The 20,571-nt window shown below is 42.1% G+C and overlaps 2 protein-coding genes across 3 annotated transcripts in view; one reads left to right on the forward strand and one right to left on the reverse strand.

Moving 5' to 3' along the window:
- CORIN (corin, serine peptidase) overlaps window positions 1–7,871 on the forward strand; it is a 235,634-nt gene extending 227,763 nt beyond the window's left edge. The window contains exons 20-22 of the mRNA XM_088020863.1: window positions 3,829–4,100; window positions 6,168–6,301; window positions 7,689–7,871. Coding sequence (XP_087876989.1) covers window positions 3,829–4,100; window positions 6,168–6,301; window positions 7,689–7,871 — 589 coding nt within the window. The remainder of the gene's footprint in view (window positions 1–3,828; window positions 4,101–6,167; window positions 6,302–7,688) is intronic.
- A 2,602-nt stretch (window positions 7,872–10,473) lies between these two features.
- The window catches only part of ATP10D (ATPase phospholipid transporting 10D (putative)), a 101,081-nt gene continuing 90,983 nt past the window's right edge, over window positions 10,474–20,571 (reverse strand). For both annotated transcript variants that reach the window (XM_028092543.2, XM_028092541.2), the window contains 4 exons: window positions 20,004–20,084; window positions 18,491–18,595; window positions 14,580–14,767; window positions 10,474–12,291 (listed from right to left, as the gene is read on the reverse strand). In XM_028092543.2, the coding sequence (XP_027948344.2) occupies window positions 11,961–12,291; window positions 14,580–14,767; window positions 18,491–18,595; window positions 20,004–20,084 (705 nt within the window). In that variant the 3' untranslated portion in view covers window positions 10,474–11,960. The remainder of the gene's footprint in view (window positions 12,292–14,579; window positions 14,768–18,490; window positions 18,596–20,003; window positions 20,085–20,571) is intronic.

Here is a 20,571-nt window from a genome sequence, read left to right on the forward strand (position 1 = left end):
GAACATAGCTTGTTCCTATGTACTTCTCCACGGGGGTAATATGAACTGAGATTAGACTCGTGTGGCATTCACGTAGCTCTAAATTTTCTTTCCTCTTTTTGCTTCCGCCAATACGGGGTTGTCTCTGCAGTTATTTCTGACTCATTCTTTCCAGCATGTGTTTAACATGCCCATATACCATTGATACACTGTTCCCTCACTTTACATGCCCATTTCAAGTAACAGGTTCTGGTTTTTCCTGGTTTTTGCCAGACTTGGAGAAAAAGACATTGAAAGAGACTTTATTTTTTCCATCACATCCATAAAAAGGAAAAGAACAATATCCTCACTGATTACAAAAATTATGTGAATTTCCTGCATACTCTTTTGGTTGGTTTGTTTTTGGTGGATGTTAATGCCATAGGGACAGTAGCTTGTGTAGCAATAAACTACTAGATACAAGTTAATAACATTTAGTACTTTTATTTTTCACTGTTAGAATTAGATTAAGTACAATCTAGTAATTAAGTCTGAAATTTGTTATTTCATCTTGTTACAAATAACTTGCAGTGTTCAACTGTTTGAAACATTGCTTGTGATTTAAGCAAATGGATGAATATTTATTAGAAGCAAAATTTAGTAGTTCTGAATCCAGGTCAAGAAGCTATTAAATAGGCAGAAATTTGAAATAAATTGTTGCTTGATTTCAGATGCCTTAAATAACAGAATCTCAAGTGAATATTGAATTTCTCAAATGGTCATGCACTTACTTCTGTAGATGAAAAAATGGAAGTAACAAGGGAAGGAGGGAAGGAAGGGTGGAAGTGGAAGGGAGAAAAAGGAGGAAGTGAAGGTGAGGGGGGAGGAGGGGAAAGAAAGAAGGAAGGGAGGGAGAGAGAAAAGGGGGAGAGAGAGAAGAAAGGAAGAAAGAAAGAAAGAAAGAAAAAGAAAGAAAGAAAGAAAAAGAAAGAAAGAAAGAAAGAAAGAAAGAAAGAAAGAAAGAAAGAAAGAAAGAAAGAAAGAAAGAAAAAGAAAGAAAGAAAGAGAAAGAAAGGAAGGAAGGAAAGAAGGAAGGAAGGAAGGAAGGGAGAGAAATAAGAAAGAAAAGACATGTTCTTTGAATGATGGCTTTATTTAATGAAAAATGATTCTTCTGTAATATCATCTTGTAATGCTCATGAGGTTGCAATTCCTGCATTTTACTATGATTGTTTCTTTAAATGTTCATCTTCACTCAATTCTAAAGTTTGTGTGGATGGGAATCATGTCTTTCTTGCTTGTCATAATCCCTGCACAATGTTTGGCACGGAGCAGTTGCTATAAATCTGTACCTAGCTGTATGTATCTATACATCTATAGCTAATATCTATGTTTATATCTACATCCAAAGAATGGCATCAATTCCTGTTCATATAGTCCTAAAATTATTATTTTTTACATTGGCAAAACGACAGAATGCATGGACCATGTAGAGCAGTCTTCCAGTTGTGTACTCCAAGAATTCGGCAATGCCATAAACAGGTTGAACGCTGACCTTGGCCATTTTCCTAACTCTCCTGAAATCTCAGGCTTTTGAATCCTTGCCATGCATGAGAACACAATGAAGAAAAGCATGCCAAGGAAAGAAGGAATATAGGTGAGTTTTTGTCTGAGACTCCCTAGGGAGCTCTTAAAAATATGGATTCTCAGGCCCCAGCCCAAAACTTTCAATTGACACGGGGTGATGCCCAGAAAATCGGTATTTAAATGCTTCAGCCTGGGTTGAAAAACAACTGTTTAGTGGGACAAATCAACCTCCTCTAGTTGGGCAAGCTCCCAAGTGGGGACAGTGGTGGCATGGCTCAGTTAATGCTTCCACCGTATAAGGGAGCGTCCACGAGGAAAGCCCCACCAGCACTGCAGTCCTCTACATGTCCACTCCTTTGCTCCTGGCCCACTCTGGCCCTCCAGAGTGGGCTGGAACTGGGAATGGAAGAGAAGGTGGAAGGACTGATGGAGAATAGACCTTGCCTAGGTGGCTGGATTTGGCCATTAGTACATGTTTTGAAACAACATGCATTGAGCCAGCACTAAACAAATACTTGTTGAGAACCCACTGCATACTAGTCCCTAGGCCCGTGAATGCAGCAGTGAACAAGACCAACCAAGGCCCTGGTCTCATGGAACTTACATTCTGGGTGCAAGGCAGAGAACAGACGAACAGATGTGCCAATGTCATCGATATCAATGAGATGAAAATCAAAGCAGGGTCAAGAGTAGAGAGTGACGGGGACAGAAAAAAGCCTAGACTGGGTGGCCAAGGAGGGCAGCTGTGAGGAGGTGGTGTTTGAGCTGAGACCTCAGAGAAGAGAAGGAGTTGAGGCGGGAACCATATGGGAGCTGAGAGAACAAAAAGAGAAAGTCCTTGGGGTTGGAATGGAGCAGGTCAGCTCAGAGGCCACGAAGAGTCTACAGTGTATCTCAAGCGTGATTCAAAGTCCCTGGAGAATTATGAGCAGGAGATGGACTCAATCTAATTTTGTTTTTAAAAAGATTCCTCTGCTGCTGTGAGGAAAATGGGCTCGGGGTGCTAAGAGTAGAAGAAGGGCCACCAGCTGGGAGGCCACTGCAGTCATCCAAGTACATGACAGTGGTTTATATTAAGACAGCTTGTGGAAGAGGGAGAAACAACAAGATTCAGGGTATATTTGAAAGTGGAGTGGTGAAGACCTGCCGATGAAGATGATGTTAGGATAAGAGAAAGAGACGATTCAACTCCGTCACATGGTTATAAGTACTAAATATCTGTAACATGAATCCTGAATGCTTAGAACACAGTCAAAGACGTGGGAAGCACTAAAAAATCTTAGCTATCATTAAACATAAAAGTGAGTTTGTTGAATGGATAATTGGGTATTTAAGTTTGCAGCCCAGTGGGGAGGGTGGAGATGCACGTTTGGGAGTTACCAGGACTTGGTGGCATTTAAAACCACTGGTCTGGATGAACTCTTTAAGGGGATGAATATGGAATAAGAAGACTGACAGTAGAGCCCTGGGTCACTTCGACATAGACTTGAGAGCAGAGAAGAAGAGGAGACTGGAGGAAAAATAAGAAGAAAGGAGGGGCGCCTGGTGGCTCGGTCGGTTAAGCGTCTGCCTTCGGCTCAGGTCATGGTCCCAGGGTCTTGGGCTCGAGCCCCACATCGGGCTCCCTGTTCAGTGGGGAGTCCGCTTCTCCCTCTGCCTGCTGCTTCCCTGCTTGTGTGTGTGCTTTCTCTGACAAATAAATAAATAAAATCTTTAAAAATAAATGAAAAGAAAGGAGAATAAAAAGTCAAGGCTAAGACATTCCTCCAAGAAGGAATAAATGCCTCAGAGAAATGGCGAGTTTTCAGGGGAACCTTTTGAAAAATTTCAAGCCAAAGGCTTAAAAAGGTGACCCATGTCTTCCAGTGGTCAGTCTCAGACTGCATTGTTTTTGAACACTTGCTGGGATTATTCTAGTCAATCCATCTAAAAACACTTCACTCACTTAACTCTCAGGACTCTCCTTGTGCCAGAATTTCCTCTCTCTTCTTCAAGTCTTTTATTATTTTTCCCACTCAATGAAGCAAGTAACCCCCCTGCCCGCCTTTCAAACCGAAACAAGTTTTATTTTCCAGAGTAGCCCCATTCTAGAAGCATGAGCTTTGCTTTCCACAAAAATACCTATTTACGAATTGCTCAGGCCATTTTAGAAATGCCTCTTACATAAATACGTTGGGTGTGGAAAGAGCCATTATTTACATAAATATTTTTAAAATTACTTGTAAATTTCAAAATTTAACTTTGAGTTTAAGATGCCAATAGCTCTTGAATTTGTTCTTTTAGGAGAGAGAACGCTGCTGTCTGGAAAGTGGTGTTTGGCATCAACAACCTAGACCACCCGTCAACGTTCATGCAGACGCGCCTCGTGAGGACCATCATCCTGCACCCTCGCTATAGCAGAGCCGTGGTCGACTATGACATCAGCATCGTGGAGCTGAGTGAAGACATCAATGAAACCAGCTACGTCCGGCCGGTCTGCTTGCCCAGCTCAGAGCAGGCCTTGCAACCCGACACGTACTGCTATATCACAGGCTGGGGGCACATGGGCAACAAAAGTAAGTCAGGAGCCTCGGGAGGGAGCACTTGCCTTTCCGTTTGTACCTGAAAACCACTGTGTTACCTCCCAGGCTTGGGCAACAGTTTCCTGTTTTCACTTCTAGAAGTGTAGCCACAAAGGGCAAAGAGTAGGGGTATGTGTCACACTCCCCTCCACACACATGGTACTCACATCTGCCACACTCAGAGGCAGCCTCAAAACTCCTTCTCCACACCTCGGATTCTCTCGTTGGGTGAGCCCCTCACTACCCATGTTATGGAGCCGCCCGGCAAGGGAAGGTCTATCCGTCATGCTGCTTCAGACCGTCTCTACCAGTGATGCGCACCCTGCAGGCAGAGTCCTTCGGAGCCTCTCTCTTGAGCGGCTAGGCTGTTCCAGTCAAGCTGCACGCACAGTCCCATTTCCAATTCTGTGTTATGATTTGGTCTTGTCAACATCTATAACACAGCCTGAAAGTCCGTCCGAAAAGAAAACTGATTTGCTATTTGCCTATTTAAATTGACTAAAATAGTTTGGCTCCCTAGGTGATTTAAACATACAAAACATATGAACATTAAAGAATTTGTACTCTTTACTCCCCGTCCCCATAATGGACCCTCTCATTTTGTTTGACCTTTTAAAAGTGTAGAATAAGACTGTATTCAATGAGATATTTTCTCTAACATTAAGTGCTGGCCTCTCTGACTCTATCAAGAGTAAAGCCGTGGCTCTCAGGAATGGTGCTGTATGTGGGTGTCCCGGTATCTACCTTAGCAACTGCCAATTCGAAGGACAGGTTTTTGTTTTTTGTTTTCTTTTTCTTAAAATTCAGTCAGATAAGTTTTGGGCTGAGTTTCTTTTCTATATGATCAATTGACAACAGAAAGAAAAAGCCAAAAGACAGAAACGAGTCAATGACTTCTGAAAAGCTCCCATGGAAGACCTCCAAAGGCAGTGCTGGACATACGTCACCACTCCTGTGGACCTTGGTTTTTCAAAGCTATAATTAGTACTGTGATGTGATATAACAGAATATACTTTATATCGCCCCTACTTGTATCATTTCTACAATATCCACATCAAACCCAGAGCAATCATGCAGCATCTCACATACCACCTATATGGTGTAGCATGAAGGTGGGGGGGGGTCTGAATTCAGTTAGAAGGCTCTGATTGACCCTGACTTCCTAGCTTACCATAACACGGAAAAAAAAATAATAGCAACTGTCTAATTCTCAGGATTATTTTAACGACTAAAGACAGTAGGCCCAGAAAATGCTGACTGCAGGTCCAGGCCTACCACTAGTACCCAGTAAATGTTAGTGGGGGTTCTTATTACCATTTTGGCAACTCACTGAAACTGTTTCCATCACATTGATTTTCCAGACGTGATTCTTTCTTCCCATAAGCTACCCTGTACGTATATATACACACTGCTTCACCATCACTGTCTAAAAGGGGAACAATGTGTATAATTTTGTAGGTCTAAACAACAAAAGATTATGCTTCAAGAAATCCATTATTATTCCGTGACAACTTACAAACAGAAGTTGCATCTTCCCTCTGCTGACAGTAAGGGATGGCTTTGTCCCTTTTGACATCTGTCATCCTTTCAAGGATTAAATGTTCTTACCTCCGGTAATGGCCATGGTAGCCTATGCGGAGACATTGTCTTTAAACCTAAGATAGAGTACCCCTTCCCCTGTTAGACCCGACGGGCATGCTGGTCTAACCCTCCGTCTGGGGCAGTGCTCTGGCTTGATTATTTTTCTTTTCCTCAAAGTAGCCGTTGTTCTTGTGGAAGCATATATTGAGAGGGGAAAAGCACGAGGCAAGTTACCTAATCAAGTTACTGATCCAGTTTCTCATTAATAAAATAAAGGAGTTGGACTAGATGATCGCTGTTAACACTTCTGACTGCAAATTCTGATGCCAAACAAGCCTTGTCTTTGAAGTGGCATTTTAAGTAAAGAATATGCTTCCCTGGGTATAGAGATATAATAATTCCATATACGGCTGGCCTCATTTTTGAGTCATTTTGCCCTCTTAGACATGTGGTTTCTTCTTCTTTTTTTAAAAACCCCAGTGCCTTTTAAGCTGCAAGAGGGAGAGGTCCGCATCATCCCCCTGGAGCAGTGCCAGTCCTACTTCGACATGAAGACCATCACGGCGCGGATGATATGCGCGGGCTATGAGTCTGGCACCGTCGACTCGTGCATGGTAAATTGCTCTCCGCGTACCGAGGACAGCCAGTGCCGCGTCAGCTTCATTGGGGCCCTATATACTCATTATTATTCCCGTGTGGCCCTTTGGGAATATTTGTCGGAGATTGCTTATTAACCGATGTTAAATTATTCACAATATGTACTTTCTCCGGTACCCAAGCGATCCCCTTCTCCCCTCCATGCCCTTCGCTCCGGTTGCCTTCAGCTTTCACATCTCCTGCCTGGGGAGCCACACCCTGGCTCAGCGACAGGAAGAAAAGCTGCTGTCCGGAGTTGTGGTGCCACACTGCGTGGGTCGAACACTAGCTCTGTGTACGAACGTGGCACACCCCCGTGCCTCAGTCTCACCACCTCCAAAATGACAGTATAGTAATTCTTAGCAACTCATAGGGATCTCATGAAGATCAAATGAGCTAATCCAAGGGAAAGTGTTTAGAGGAGCATCAATAAACGTAATTACTATTTTTCTCCAACATGACCAGGGGGGCAAGACCATCTATATAATTCCAAGTTTGACGTCCTTACAGGGCAGGAGTATGTGTAAATTCCCACCATGAATTCACATACTTACTTCTTTATTTTCTAGGGTATCAATCCCTCCCTTTGTGTTCGGTATGTTTGTGTTCAGAGGCCGTGCAGAATACACCTAATCTCTGATCTTTCCAGATGTAGCCAATATTGATGTTTATAAAGCCATAGTTTCTCACTGCTAATCATATGTGGGGGCAAGAACTGCAACACTTAAGCTGAAATGTCAAGAATGAAAATCTCCATGCAAATGAGATAGAACAGAGGCTGCAGATACCTTACTGTAAATAATTCTGACGTGCTATTTTCCATCCACGTACACTAACTGAAAAAGTCCTAAGAACTGTTAAGAAATGCAGCAAAATGCAGCAAGTTGCCAGTGTCTTTTACTAAATGCACTCATTCACAAAGCAAGAATCTTGAAAATAGAGAGTTATTCTGGAATATTTTTCTGAAGTACTGTTTGAGCGGAGAGAAAAAAATCTTCGCATGTTCCATTTTGGGTACTTTCAACATTTATAAAATGGCTCGAAGTTAAAGAATGAGAACAATTACGAGAGAATTCGTTCTGATACACTAAATTAAAAAAATTATCACCTATTTTGATAAGCACAGGAAATGGCTGAGAAGTCTGATTTCAGGGAAATAAGAAGGTAGTCCTTTCCCAAGGCACCCCCGTTCTTTTAAATATCAGGGTCTAAAATGCGCATTTGGCAGTTCCATCGGTGTGACGGAAAGCATGCTCCCTCTGGTTGGCAACGAAAGCCTTGTTTAAACTTTCTAAGAAGTTGGCTAAGCTGGGTTTGGCTTCACTGTACCCACCAGTGACTAATGTCCACTCCTGTTCATTACAGGGTGACAGTGGTGGGCCACTTGTTTGCGAGAGGCCTGGAGGACAGTGGACATTATTTGGTTTAACGTCGTGGGGCTCTGTCTGCTTTTCCAAAGTCCTGGGGCCTGGAGTTTATAGCAATGTGTCATACTTCGTCGAATGGATTGAAAGACAAATATACATCCATACCTTTCTCCTAAACTAATTCCAAAGATGATGAGAGACTTTTGCCAGCTACACTCAAAGAAAATGGCCCTGTCAACTGTGGAGAGCTCCCTGCAGACAGCCGTCCAGAAGCACTTTTCACGGACAGGGATGCTCAGCGGTGCACTGCAAATGTTCATGTTTGTTCTGGTCTCATTTTATTCAGTTTTTTCAATTTTAGTTTTCTCTTACTTCAAGTTTAATGACAGTCTTTAAAAAAAAAAAAAAGATTTTGGTCTTTTGCCAGGCCTAATCTTGACCATAGCACAAAAGTATCAGCTCTGGAATAAGGCAGGTGCTAGGGTAACAGGTTCTAGAGAATTCTCTTTATTCCAGTCACAGAGAGGCCATTGAGATCCAGGCTCTTTGCCAGCTTTTGTTTCTCAAGCACAATAGCATAGTGGCAAATTTCAATATTAATATTGGAGACTTGCTTTTGATTTATTAAGAGCCAAGACAGTTTACCTGCTTAAATTATTTACTACTACTCAAGTCTGCATAATTTTGAAAACCTATGAAAGATAGTCAGAGGTAAAAGACAAGTAGCATCCATTTAGGTAGCTGAAATGGCAAGACATATTGAACACAAAGCTCTTTAGACATCAACAATAGCATTTAACAGTATAAGACCGCACGTTCTGAACTTAAATCAAGGATGTAACCCTATAGAAAAGTCTCCATAGAACCTTCCTTATAGCTGGGATTTGTTCAGTGTGTATCAGTTGGCTGACTGAGACCTGTCAACAGCTAGAATAATATTCGTGGGAAACATTCTGTTTTGCCTATGTGACAATGAATGGAGATTAAACTTTGCCAAAGGAGACTTGCTTTAGCCTGGAGAGATTCAATTTTTGAAAACAAAAATTAAATTGCACCTGACCTCCAATTCAGCATTTTCCAACTTTCCTGTGTTCACCCATAATGATAAAATCACAGAAATGCCTCTCAAAGCAGTTCAAGTTTGCATGGAGTAAAACATTTTGTAATTTTCCTTGAAATGTGTTTAATATCTAATGTTGCCATTGCATCCCCTTGATAATTAAAACAAAAGTTTAAAAAAATGCTTTTAAGCGCTAGGCCACTTTATGCACATCAATTTCCGAAGTAACTAGCGGTTAAAAGTACTTTTTTCCCCACTAAAAAGCTTCAAAATGCAAATTTTCACAAGTAAGTAATTTAGTTAGGCATCCATTTTGCAACATCCAAATGCCTTCGGAACAAGGAAGATTCCCCACTAACCTTCACCAGCACCCTGGACTGGCTCGGCATTCCTCTCCCCCCACCCCACCCCCCCGAGACTTACCTGCAATTTTATACCTGGGTTTTTGTACTTTTTTCTATGTGTGCACATATTTCAGATTCAAAACACTGCCTTGACACTTTCCATGTTATTCATCTCCTGTTCCAGAGTTTGTGAAATCCAACAATGGAATTATGGTGAGGATTGTTACAGTGGTAGGTACATACTTCACGTAATAAGTTAGCCTTGCTCAACTTATGTTCAGACAAGTGTACCTACTGTACTTATTCTAAATAACCCTTAATACAAGTAAAATTGTACCTTTTTTTTTTTAATGGACATGGAACTAGCAAGTCCCAGAAAACCATGCCTCCCACTTTACAGTTGGCCTCCAGCTGCCGACCAATCTGAATTTACCTGTCTTGTGTCTGTCACAGAAATGTGCTCTTTTATTTTAGGTGATGGATGGCTCTCTGAAATGAGAGGTTCCTAATAGTTTCAAGTCCCTTAAGAGTCCAAAGAAAACTTTAATCCTGGTAAGAGTGCAAGGAATCTCTCATGTCTAGAGTATATTTTGGGAGCCTGATATATTCTTTCACAAAACTTTTGGGGTAAAATTATACCACAAAATATAAACTATTAATCAATTTTTCCTGGCTACCAGGAGCAATGATACAATGCTTGGTCCCCCGAAATTTGGTAAAATACACTGAATACCAAAATGCAATAGATCCCATCAGCTTGGGTAACTTCGCGTAAAGTTATTTACTTGTAAATGAGACCCTTTAAAGGCTTGATAGGGATCCCAAATCTCTTTTGCCCAAGGGCCAGTTATGTTTCAGAATCCAGAATTTTTCAGAACTTAAAATACAATTTAGCACCCAGTAACAAAACACATTTTTATAGCAAAATATCTGAATGATTACATTAAAGAAATTGCCTTACATCTGTTCAGGACATTGAATTTGTGCCTAATTTATGAAAAATTTTTCAGTTTCAGAGCTCTCGGGATTTTGGAGCTGTGGTTAAGAGATTGCGGACTCGTACATAACGTGAACACTCAAGACTTTCTTCTGCTTTTATGCACGGATGCTTGACATCTGGGAGACTGACTTTTTTCCTCAGTCCTCTTGGCTTATTCTTTTTACCTTTAGATTCTAACCCTTTATTTATATTCAGGCAATGAATACCAGCTGCTATGAGGATGACAGATGATAGGACACTACTGATTTTTCCATATACGAAAAGGCCATTACAATATTCTGGGAAAAGGTAGGCTCTGGGATTTTCCTTCTAAGCTCTGGTACCAATTACTACTGGGTTCGGTGATATGTACAGGAGTGATGACAGGTTTTCGTACACATGATTTATTAAACAGTTTATTTTAAAAAATCATTAAAGCAGAAAACCTCCAATAGACATGTGGGATTTTGAAAGTTCTAGAAATCAGTCTCCATAAAGGACTATTTGCAGTAATATCAGACAGTTACAAAAAAATGTCAGACCAGGACAAAGAGGCAGCAGGAGAAGATGAAGCCCTGAGGATAACAGATCAATAGTCATAAGATCTTGATACACACATAGAACATCAGCATGGAGATTTCAGGAAGGAGATTCTGGGTGGTTAGTGGCTGACAATTTTCAGATGATAGATACTGAATTTTAAAAGAACTCAACAAAAATAGATGATCTTGTAACATCTGGGCTCAGTTGGTAAACTAGTCTCTTTGTTCCATCTAAAGCCAACACACATGATTTGCAACGGGCAACTAACTTGCTAACGACATTCCTGTCCTAAAATGTATTTAAAAACAAATTTTTCTAAGAACCTCACGGAATCCTGCTGAGAATCACCTGTATTAGTCTCAATGCATAATATCTCATTTTTAAAGGCTACAACACCAGAGACCTTGCAGATTGTCTTTAAATTGATTGTCTCATCTTGATCAGGCTATTGCTAAGTTTTAGAATACAGGAAATTGCCAAGCAGGCTACAGAACGAGCTGACTGTGTCTGTCCTGCCTATGGCCTGTGTTTCCCAGCTGACATCTGCACAGAGGCAGACCTCATAAAAGGTCTTCTCTTGCCTGAAAGCAGAGAGAGGAACATATTCCTACCGAACCCTGGCACCGGTCTGCCCCTTCCCCATGAAGGCTCCGCCTCAAGAGAACACTGAAACGAGCAGAGACGGATGCTTTACATCGGCAGTCAGACCAAAGGCACCTTCCTGGAGGAAATAAAAAGCTATTAATAATCACTAACCACATTTTCAACAGTACAGTTATTGCCCTATTTTAGGTACATTGTCATTTAAAAGGCTCTCTGGAATTTTTTCTCTGGAAATTAACCATTTATAATATTTTTTTTTCATGTGGCAATCTCTTCTGCATTCTAACTGATCTAAAAACTCCTTTTTTTTCATTAAAGAAAATTCAGATTGGAGTCTGCTCGCTGAAAGCATTTCCCTGGAATCTGAGATCTCCCAATAAAATAAATACATCTCAAATGAATCCCTTAGGAATGTCTGTACGTCTAAGACAATTAAAATGCTTTTACAAAATCCAAAAAGTTTTCATAAAAGTGTTTGATTCGGGATGAAATATTTCACCTCCCGAAACTCAGTTCAGGTCAAACTGCAACCTCTCTTCCAAATGTATCTACAAACATACAAGAAAGGTCATCACATTGGCTTTTCTGGGCACAGAAGAATCTTGGTGTCCCCTCGAGAAAAATCCACCTCATTCTTGCTTGCTAGAGGGGCCTCTTCAAAGGCCCTCTTCCAGATTTGAAGGGAGACTTGCCACGCCAAGGAGGATACCTTGCTTTTTTTTCTTTTCTTCTTTTTTTTTTTTAACCCTCAGAGGGCCTCGCCATCCCTGAGGCCTTGGTTTCACAGAAGTCTGAGTCCAAAGCGGTTTCACGGACAGATGAGCTCCCCTGCTCGACAGCACAAGACGGTGCTGACACCACTGTCAAGGCGGTAGGCGGGCCGGACGGGGCTCCTCTCTTGGCCTTGGCAGCCGAGTGCTCAGCATACTTCGACGGCACCCGACCCGCTGTTCCGGCCCCTCTCCACTTCTTGAGAGCGTCAGTCCTCTCCTCCGCAGTCAATCTGTCCAAGTGCTGAGCCCTCCGAACTGGAGATGGAAACAGGGATCCCTGAAGAACCCGGTATGTAAACCTAGGTTCCGAAAAGCAACACAGAATTAGCGTCACCGCAAACGCGGCATGGGACCCCAAAAATACTCACCAACTGGAAAAAGTAAAAGGGGCTGGTGGCCCCTCGGCCTCCTTGAGGTAAAGGGGGAGGACGAGCACACTGTAAGATGGAGACAGTAGCACTACTAAGTACGTTAGTGTTTGTGAAGCGCTGAGGAAACAGGGAGCGCCTGTCAAGTAAATACAGAATAAAATCTTTAAAGTAGAGGTACCCATAGCGCTACGTCATAGGCTTAATGTTTGTTGGATTAAACGAGACAATACATGTAAAGCAGACAGCAGCATGTGGTACGTGTTCACACAATGCTAGCTGCTAGTTTTCTAGGACTAGTGTGACACAGTCCCGCACACCGTCCCTTTCGGCCCCGGCGGGCAGCACGGATGCCGGCACGGCGTTCTCATCAACCTTGGGGGCCTCCTACCCGTCGCGGGGCTTTACGCCCTTAGATGAGGGTCCTCCACAGAGCTTTCCGACATCATCCCATCCTCCTTCCCGGTGGCTGCTGAGGGGGCTGAAGGGACCCATGTCACAGACCTAATCTCCTCAGCCTTTTGCCGTCCAGCCACACTGCTGGCCTTCTCCCTAGAGCGTGGTCCCAAAAGCCAATCTCTTCATGTTCACAACTTTGGAAATCTGGATAGGCAGAGAATTTCCCAAATCTAATTTCTCTGGGTTTAACAGGCCTTCCCTCAATCTCTTTTCTCTCACATTTTACTCTAAGCAGCAAGAAGGGACCAGGCCAGACCTTCAATACTAAATAGCCAAGGTCATAGTTCACAAATTCTGCTTTCCACATAACGGGAAAGCCCACTTCGGCTAAGTTTTCTGCCACTGTAGTGCCAAGATCCCCTTTCCTCAAATTTCTAGCGACACGTTCCTCCTTTCTTTCAGACCCCTCATCGGCGGTGCCTGTAACATCCACATTTCTAGCAGCATTCTGTTTAAGGCCATATGTGCATTTTCTAAGATGATACGATTTTCTCCACCTGTGCTGCTTCTCACTTCCCTCTGAATCCCCACCAGCAGGAATGTCAATGTCCATGATCATCTACGTTCTGTTGGAAGACGTCTAGTATTCTTCTATCATGTACTTGACATTCTTCCAGTCCCTGCCCATTATCCAGTTTCAAAGCCATCTTCACATTTGTCAGCATTTGTTGGAACACTGGGGGTGGCACACTTTCTTCCAGTGGGCCAGATAGTAGTATTTCAGGCTTTGCGAGCCAGACCGTCTCTGTTGGAACTATTCGGCTCTGCCGCTGTAGTGCAAACTCAGCCAGAGATAATACAGGAATGAGTGTGTCTATATTCCAATAAAACTGTGTTTTTAAAAACAGGCAGCGGGCCACATTTGGCCTGTGAGCCACTTCGTCAACTGTGTTAGAGAATAACCTAAAATCACCATTTTGACTCTCATATCCTGTTTTAAAAAGGTAGAACAACTATGTGGCACAGTGTTTCCAGCTAAACAGATATATTTTATAAAAAAAAATATATATATATATATATAGAGAGAGAGAGAGAGCTATAGATTAAAAACGCATGCATACTTCTTAGCCATCCCCATCCTGTACAATATTAGAAATTCAAGTTAAACTAATATGGGAAAGATAACTGAACTCAGATACAGGAGGGATGTTTTCAGTGCTGACAGGCTGTACAGAGACTACTACTTGTCTCTCAGTCCACATTTGCCCGTTTTTCCTTTTAGAAACCTTCAGATTTTTTGCCACTCTGACTCTACATTCTGAGGTCCTAGTTAATGGGCTATGAGCAATGATGTGCAACTTCTGGGTCATGCCATTACAAAGACAAAGCAAAAAAACACGCGAGAGGAAAGCTGCTCGCACTCTGTTTTCTCTCCTCCTCCCTCCCACAGGCAGGGATGTGGGGGTGCTGGTGGTGAGTCATCTCCAATCATGCAGATGAGGGCAGCACCCGTGGGAGTTGGCGGAACAAAAAGCCAGAGGAAAGGATCCTCAGATAACCCTGTGGGTGAAGCTGCCCTATCTTTGGGGAATGGCAACCCGATGAGAATTTTCCATGAGAGAGAAAGCTCTCTTCCAGGTTGCTTAAACCGTTTTTGCTCTCTGGTCAAAGAGTTAAAACCCATGTTTTCACTAGGAGGCAGACTGACTTCTCTCTCCACTGGTGAAGGGAAGGGGATGGTCTGCCATCATTCTTAGCAGTCGCCTGAAGCCTTCTAAGCCTCTGATCTCACTTCCTCTCTTGCGGATAAAACCCCATACCTGGGCAGAAGAGCGACGCATGTTGTGAGGACGCAAACCAGGTAGAACACGGGGTCCAGCATGTGCTCCTGCATAATCCAGTAGGGGTTGGACGGTGGGTTGCAAGTGACACACATGGCTCCAAAAACCAAGGCAAAGAAAAAATAAGACAAGATGCTACCCGCAATGACCAGCATGTGGATCCAGGTCTGCAAGACAAGAAAGGCGGGGGAAATGAACACTTACCCCCAGGGTTTTGCATCCCCACAAACTCTGCTCTGTTGAAGAGACAACGTGTCTAAGCAATGAATGAATGGTGTCACAAACCATAGTGAACACAAAACACAAAATGCCAAAGAGATAAGAGCACCCTTCGTGAAGAGCTCATACCATTGTTTCAATTTTGTAAAATGGAGTCAAATGCCAAAAGGTTAATTTTGATGACTATTCTATTTTATATTGTTCAATGCACCATGAGGTGTTTGGATTCTTTTTTTTTTTCTTTTAATACAGTCACTAATCTGCCCGCTTCTTCATTAAGGTAATACTGCAATCCTCAAACGTTATCCATTCTCATGGCTGGTAGACATTACTGTTGCTCACCGATTTTCTAATTTCATCCCATTGTAAGCATCTGGAAGGACTGCATTTCCTTGCCCCGTTAAAACTAAGCACGGCCATGCATCCTGCTTTGACCAATGAAATGTGAATGGAAGGGACATTAAAAAATGTTCAGGTTAGAAGCACAGAAGAGCTGGTGTGCAATTTTCCATGCTGTCTCCTTTCTTTCCATGATGACCAAGGAGTTCCTCCTTGGGGATAATTCTAGATAGTAAAGCTACAAGACACTGCCTAGGGCACTGAGCTGCCCCCTCAGAGGACAACTCCTCTAGAGCTATCTGGCACCTTAGCTAACTTGTACAAGCAAGAAACAAGTCTTCGTGTGTCACACCTTAACTGAGCCACCGTTGTATCTACGTACAGCTTGAAATTTTTCTTGATATTTTTCTGAAACTGGCTATTTAAGTAACTTCATTTAGAAGGAAAAGCAGATCACTACCTTAAGTGTCGTATCACCATTACCTGTCATAAGAGTGCTGAGTCTGATCTTTGTTACAGAGGGAAACTCAACATAATCCGAGGCATGAAAGAGAATCACCTTCACATGATGTGGTGTTCAGTGCTCTTTAGTGCAGGGAACAGTGGCACCTAAAATCATAGTTGATACCCAAGTGGGGTACGTTATTCTTTTGGGGGGTAGCACTGCCTTTATTATTTTCTAAGGCTAGAATTTTCAAACGAGATCCAATTTTCTCCCTCTTCTTCTTCACCTGGCAAAGTATTTCCCCTCGGTAGATCTCTCCACAAGCGTCACCAAAGACTGCTCATTTTTTTTTGGTAAAATGTACAAACTGCTCAGAAAATGTGGGCTAACTCCTGATGATCATCATGCCTCTAAAACAAGGATTTGTTATTTTTTCTTTCTCAAATGTGTTTCCTTCTCATTGAATCCTACTGCCTGATTTTTTTTTTTCCCTTGAGATGTGCTTTTGGCAAGTGAGACAGCAACTGATGGAGCTGACGCATTTCCATAAATTGATACAGTTACAGTCAAGAGGCAAAGGGGGAAAGCAGACAGGGAGGTGGGAGGTGCTGACGACATAAGGAGCCAGAGCGTGAAGGGAAGCTGCCTCACATCCTCAGAATGGCTGACTCCTACTGACAAGGGACCTTCAGAGGCTGTGAGCTCCAGCCTCCCCGGACATGAGAAAGAGTTTGATGATGCGTCCTTTATATAACAGACACTGTTTTCCTGGGCACCTGGCTTTCACGCTCCCACTTCCTGGTGCGGACAGTGTGGATACCCAGTGCAATATCCCTCCTCTAGCCAAAGCCTAGCACTGAAGCTAAGGAGACAGAATTCTGTCCCCCGGGGCAAAACTTGGGGCGCACAATGAGGCAAGAGCAGAAAGAAAAGGACTGCAACCAAGTCGGAGCAGAGCAGGGCAAGCCTGTCCATTAGTGTGTTCCCCAGATGTCCGGAGCCGCTCTGGTTCCTCAGGACGCTTTGGTTTGGTTTGATGGTTCTTCAATATATTTTTAATAACTTTTCTATTTGCTCAGGTTGCTGCTGCTCATAACCAGTGAACCCAAACCGACACACTTCATGCCGTAGACCCTTTGGACTGCTACTAAATGTCAGAACCGACGACAATTCCTTAGGGAGTAACCAAGAGTGCCTACAAAAGTGTTTAAAAATGAAATCAAATAGATATTAAAACAATGCCAAATATTTTAGTTCTAGAGTTCCCTTTACTCTCCTGGTATTTTCAGACTTTAACCTTTTACTACACTTTAGGCTTGTACAGTTTGATTATAGCAGGTTATAAGCAAGGCAAGTGATGCCAAAAATATTCTTTAGAAATATTATGCTTTAGAAATTATTATAAATAATTTTATAATATAACTGAACATAACATTTAAACTATAACCTCATTCAGCTATTTCTGTTTGAAATGCACTCAGGATGGTAAATATATCCCAAACACTGGTTAGTCATTTAATCATTTGTTCATCCAGTCAAACATTTTGGAGTACCTACTGTGTGTCAGTCCAGTCCTAGATTCTGGCATATGGTGGTCAAGAAAATAAACACGAACCCTGCCCGTCACAGAGATTATAGTCTAATGCAGAAGATAAACATGAATCAGTTACATAACTGGTGAATAGTAAGAAATTATTATTGGAGCGACGAGGAAAAACAAGAGGATGGTATGAAAAAATGGATGATTAAGGAAGGGCTCTTGGAGGAAGCAGCATTTCTGCTGAGGCTGAAAATAGTATGTAAGCTAGGTGAAGTGCAAGGAACCAAGGGAAGAGTAAGAATACTCACCTTAGAAGAGATGGTAAATGCTAAGGACCTGATGTGGTAACGAGCTCACTGTGTCTGAACTGCTAAAGGAAGGACAATGTGGTTCCAGCCCATGAGTAAGTGGAAATGTGATCGGAGAGAAACATAGAGGCACCACTGCATGAAGTCCTTTAGGCCATCTTAGGCCTTTTCGATTTTATTCCAAGTACAGTGGGAAATGATCGAAGGGTTTTACCCAAAGGACAGCAACAAGAAATGATTTGTGTTTCAAAAGGATGATTCTGATTGTTTTGTAGAGGATGGCTGGAGGAGTCAAGAGTAGAGGCGGGTGGGAGGTCTAAGAAGATGTAGCATTAGTCCAGGAAGTGGCTTAGGCTATAGCAAAGACAATGCCATTGGAAACGAGTGACGGGCATAAATAATCATGGAAGCGGTTTATTCTCCAGAGATGGGTGGAATGTTCTTCATTGGCAAAGGAAGGTTTACAACAAAGCTCTCACTATCTGAATCCTACACATTAGCTTTGTGGCAGAGAGCTACTGTACAATCATTTTGATGATGAGAATCAACTATCATTAAGTCAGCAGTTAAGATAAAAAAAAGACCTAGATTTAAATGAATGGTAAAAATTCTGGAGGAAAGAAAATATAATTTCTTTTTGTAACATGAGACACTTTACTGTGATAAAATCATCACTTACTAAAGTCAGTATACCAGGATCATGGCGTGACACCTCTCTTTAGTTGAGTTGAAAGGCATCAGCATGATCCTGAAGAATGTTGGTCATGGAAATGTAATTGTTTCTTCAGCTTGACTCGCCATGGATACCACCAAGGGGACCAGGTAGGTATTTTCCACTTTCTCTGGCTATACACCAACCTCAACATAACGGCACTCAACAATCAACAAGAGCATCCACGAAATCACCCTCATTTGGCGTCATTACTCTTCTCGTTACCATGTGTTTTTTAGGCATTGAAGGTTTAGCGCAGTCACTGCTAATAGAAGACATTTCCCCCAAGCAGTTTCAGGCTACTTCTGAGGCAGGAAAACCACTCACCAAACTCTTGCTTTCAATCACCAGGTGGAGGATAATGATGAACAGAGCAGCTGTGTTCAAGGGGTTTCCAAATGCAAAGATGTCAATGTCTGAGCCCTGGTAGGTCTACAAAGAGAGGACAACAGGTGGCGATCTTGGAGAGTTGTCGCACTTGGTGCTTTGAGTACCATCCCTTTATTTTACAGCTCAACTGAGGATGGAGTCCCTTCTTCAGTGTTGCTCATAAAGGGTCATTTAGGATAAACTTGAACATTTCCGAAAAAGAGACTGACTCTTGGGCCATCTAATCTTTGAACTTTTCAGTTGGAATGCCTCTTTATCCTGAGTCATAATTTGTCTTCCTGGAACCTTTTACTTACACTTCTGGCTCTTTGAGGTATAGAAAAATATCAAATATGTCCCATTTAATAGAGCTGCAAAACTTTGAGGTAGCTATTCAGGCTATACTGAAGGGGCGCCGGGATGCTCAGTTGGTTGAGCATCTGACTCATTTCTTTGGGCTCAAGTCGTGATCTCGGGGTCCTAGAATCGAGCCCTGCGCTGGGCTCTGCGCTGAGCACAGTCTGCTTGGGATTCTCCCTCCCTCTCCCTGCGCCTGCGCATGCGCTCATTCTCTCTCTCTCAAAAAAAAAAAAGGCTATCCTGAGTGTATGATCTCTGCTAAGTATATATCCCCTCCTCTCCTATGTATATGTCCTCAAACCCTTAAAGTATTCTTCCAAGCACCCAATTTTCTGACCTTTCACAATTCTACTTGCTCTCTTCTGCTTACCTTCAGATTGCCTTATCTGTATCCCTCTTGAAATGCAGTATACCCAGAATACTCTAGCTGGCAAATTCAAGTCTTGTTTAAATAAAAAACTAAAGAACTGAGGTTGTTAACTTAGAGATTATCAATTTTTTTTCATTCTTAATACTGTGCTTTTGTTAACACCAATCCATGATCGAACCAGTGTTTTCTTCTGGGTAGGGGTGTATATGGGTGGGCAGTTATATCATGCTGCTTTGAGCTTGGGGTTGGCCTGAATTTTCAAATTCATTTTTATACATGTTTTGTTTAGTCACATTTCTTCTATTCTTCACCTGTAAAACAGGTTTTTTAGTTTTGGAGAGACTATTTATAATAACTTAAATTTAATACTATGAATATCATCCTAGTAGATTTAGCCCAGCACTCACTAATAAGTGATTTCATATTCTGACTTTGCCTCTCTGATTTTGACGCATCTCATTGTATGCCTGGACTCTTAATTTTATCCAGGTCATTTACAAAATCTATCAAGCAGCACAGGGCTAAAAAGGAGACTCATGAGGAGTCAGCTATGTACTTCTCTCCAAATATAATCCATTGTCTAACATATTTGGGGGAGGACATTGTAATTGAGTCAGTTAATGATCAACTTGGTTATATGAGCAAGATACCCTAATATACCCACTCTATATGCTGATACGAGCAACAAAGAAGCATCACTGATTCATTAATAACACACACTTTGAGTGAATAAGGACTCACATAATAAGGCACAAAGAAGCAGACCAGGCTTTGATAAAAGGCATCCAACAAGGTGATCCAGAAGGTAAGGGGTAGGTATGCCTGAAAATGAAATAGATATTGCGGAGGGATTAATAAGAGTCAAAGCAAAGTCAAGGAACAACACAAGCCAATAATTATTTTTGCTTCTCCAAGAAGAAGATTATATTCCTTCATTCTCTTACTGACAAAATAGGTGGGATTTGTAAATAGTGGTAGAAGAATACGGTGTGAAGTTGAATAATAGGTGCAAAAGTCCATGGAGGAACTTTCCTCAACTCATGTCGCTTCTATCATTGATCAACCTGAAATCTACTTGAAATAGGGATAGTAGTACTGATTCTCCATTTCCTATTGATCAGAGAGTGCGGTTTCAAAAACTTCTCCAAATCCATCCACTTCTGTCTCCATTCTCCTTCACCATCAACTCTCTTTATGAATGACTGAATAACCACCTAACTGGTTCCTTTGCTTCTTCTCCTATCCCTAATCCCATCTTCCACAGCGGTCAGAAGGTTCTTAAAAGCTATAAATCAGGTCATGCCATCTC

The sequence above is a fragment of the Eumetopias jubatus genome, unplaced genomic scaffold, assembly GCF_037043125.1.
Source record: "Eumetopias jubatus isolate StellerSeaLion01/CBP00866 unplaced genomic scaffold, mEumJub1_p1.0 scaffold_2, whole genome shotgun sequence".
Classification (NCBI taxonomy): domain Eukaryota; kingdom Metazoa; phylum Chordata; class Mammalia; order Carnivora; family Otariidae; genus Eumetopias; species Eumetopias jubatus.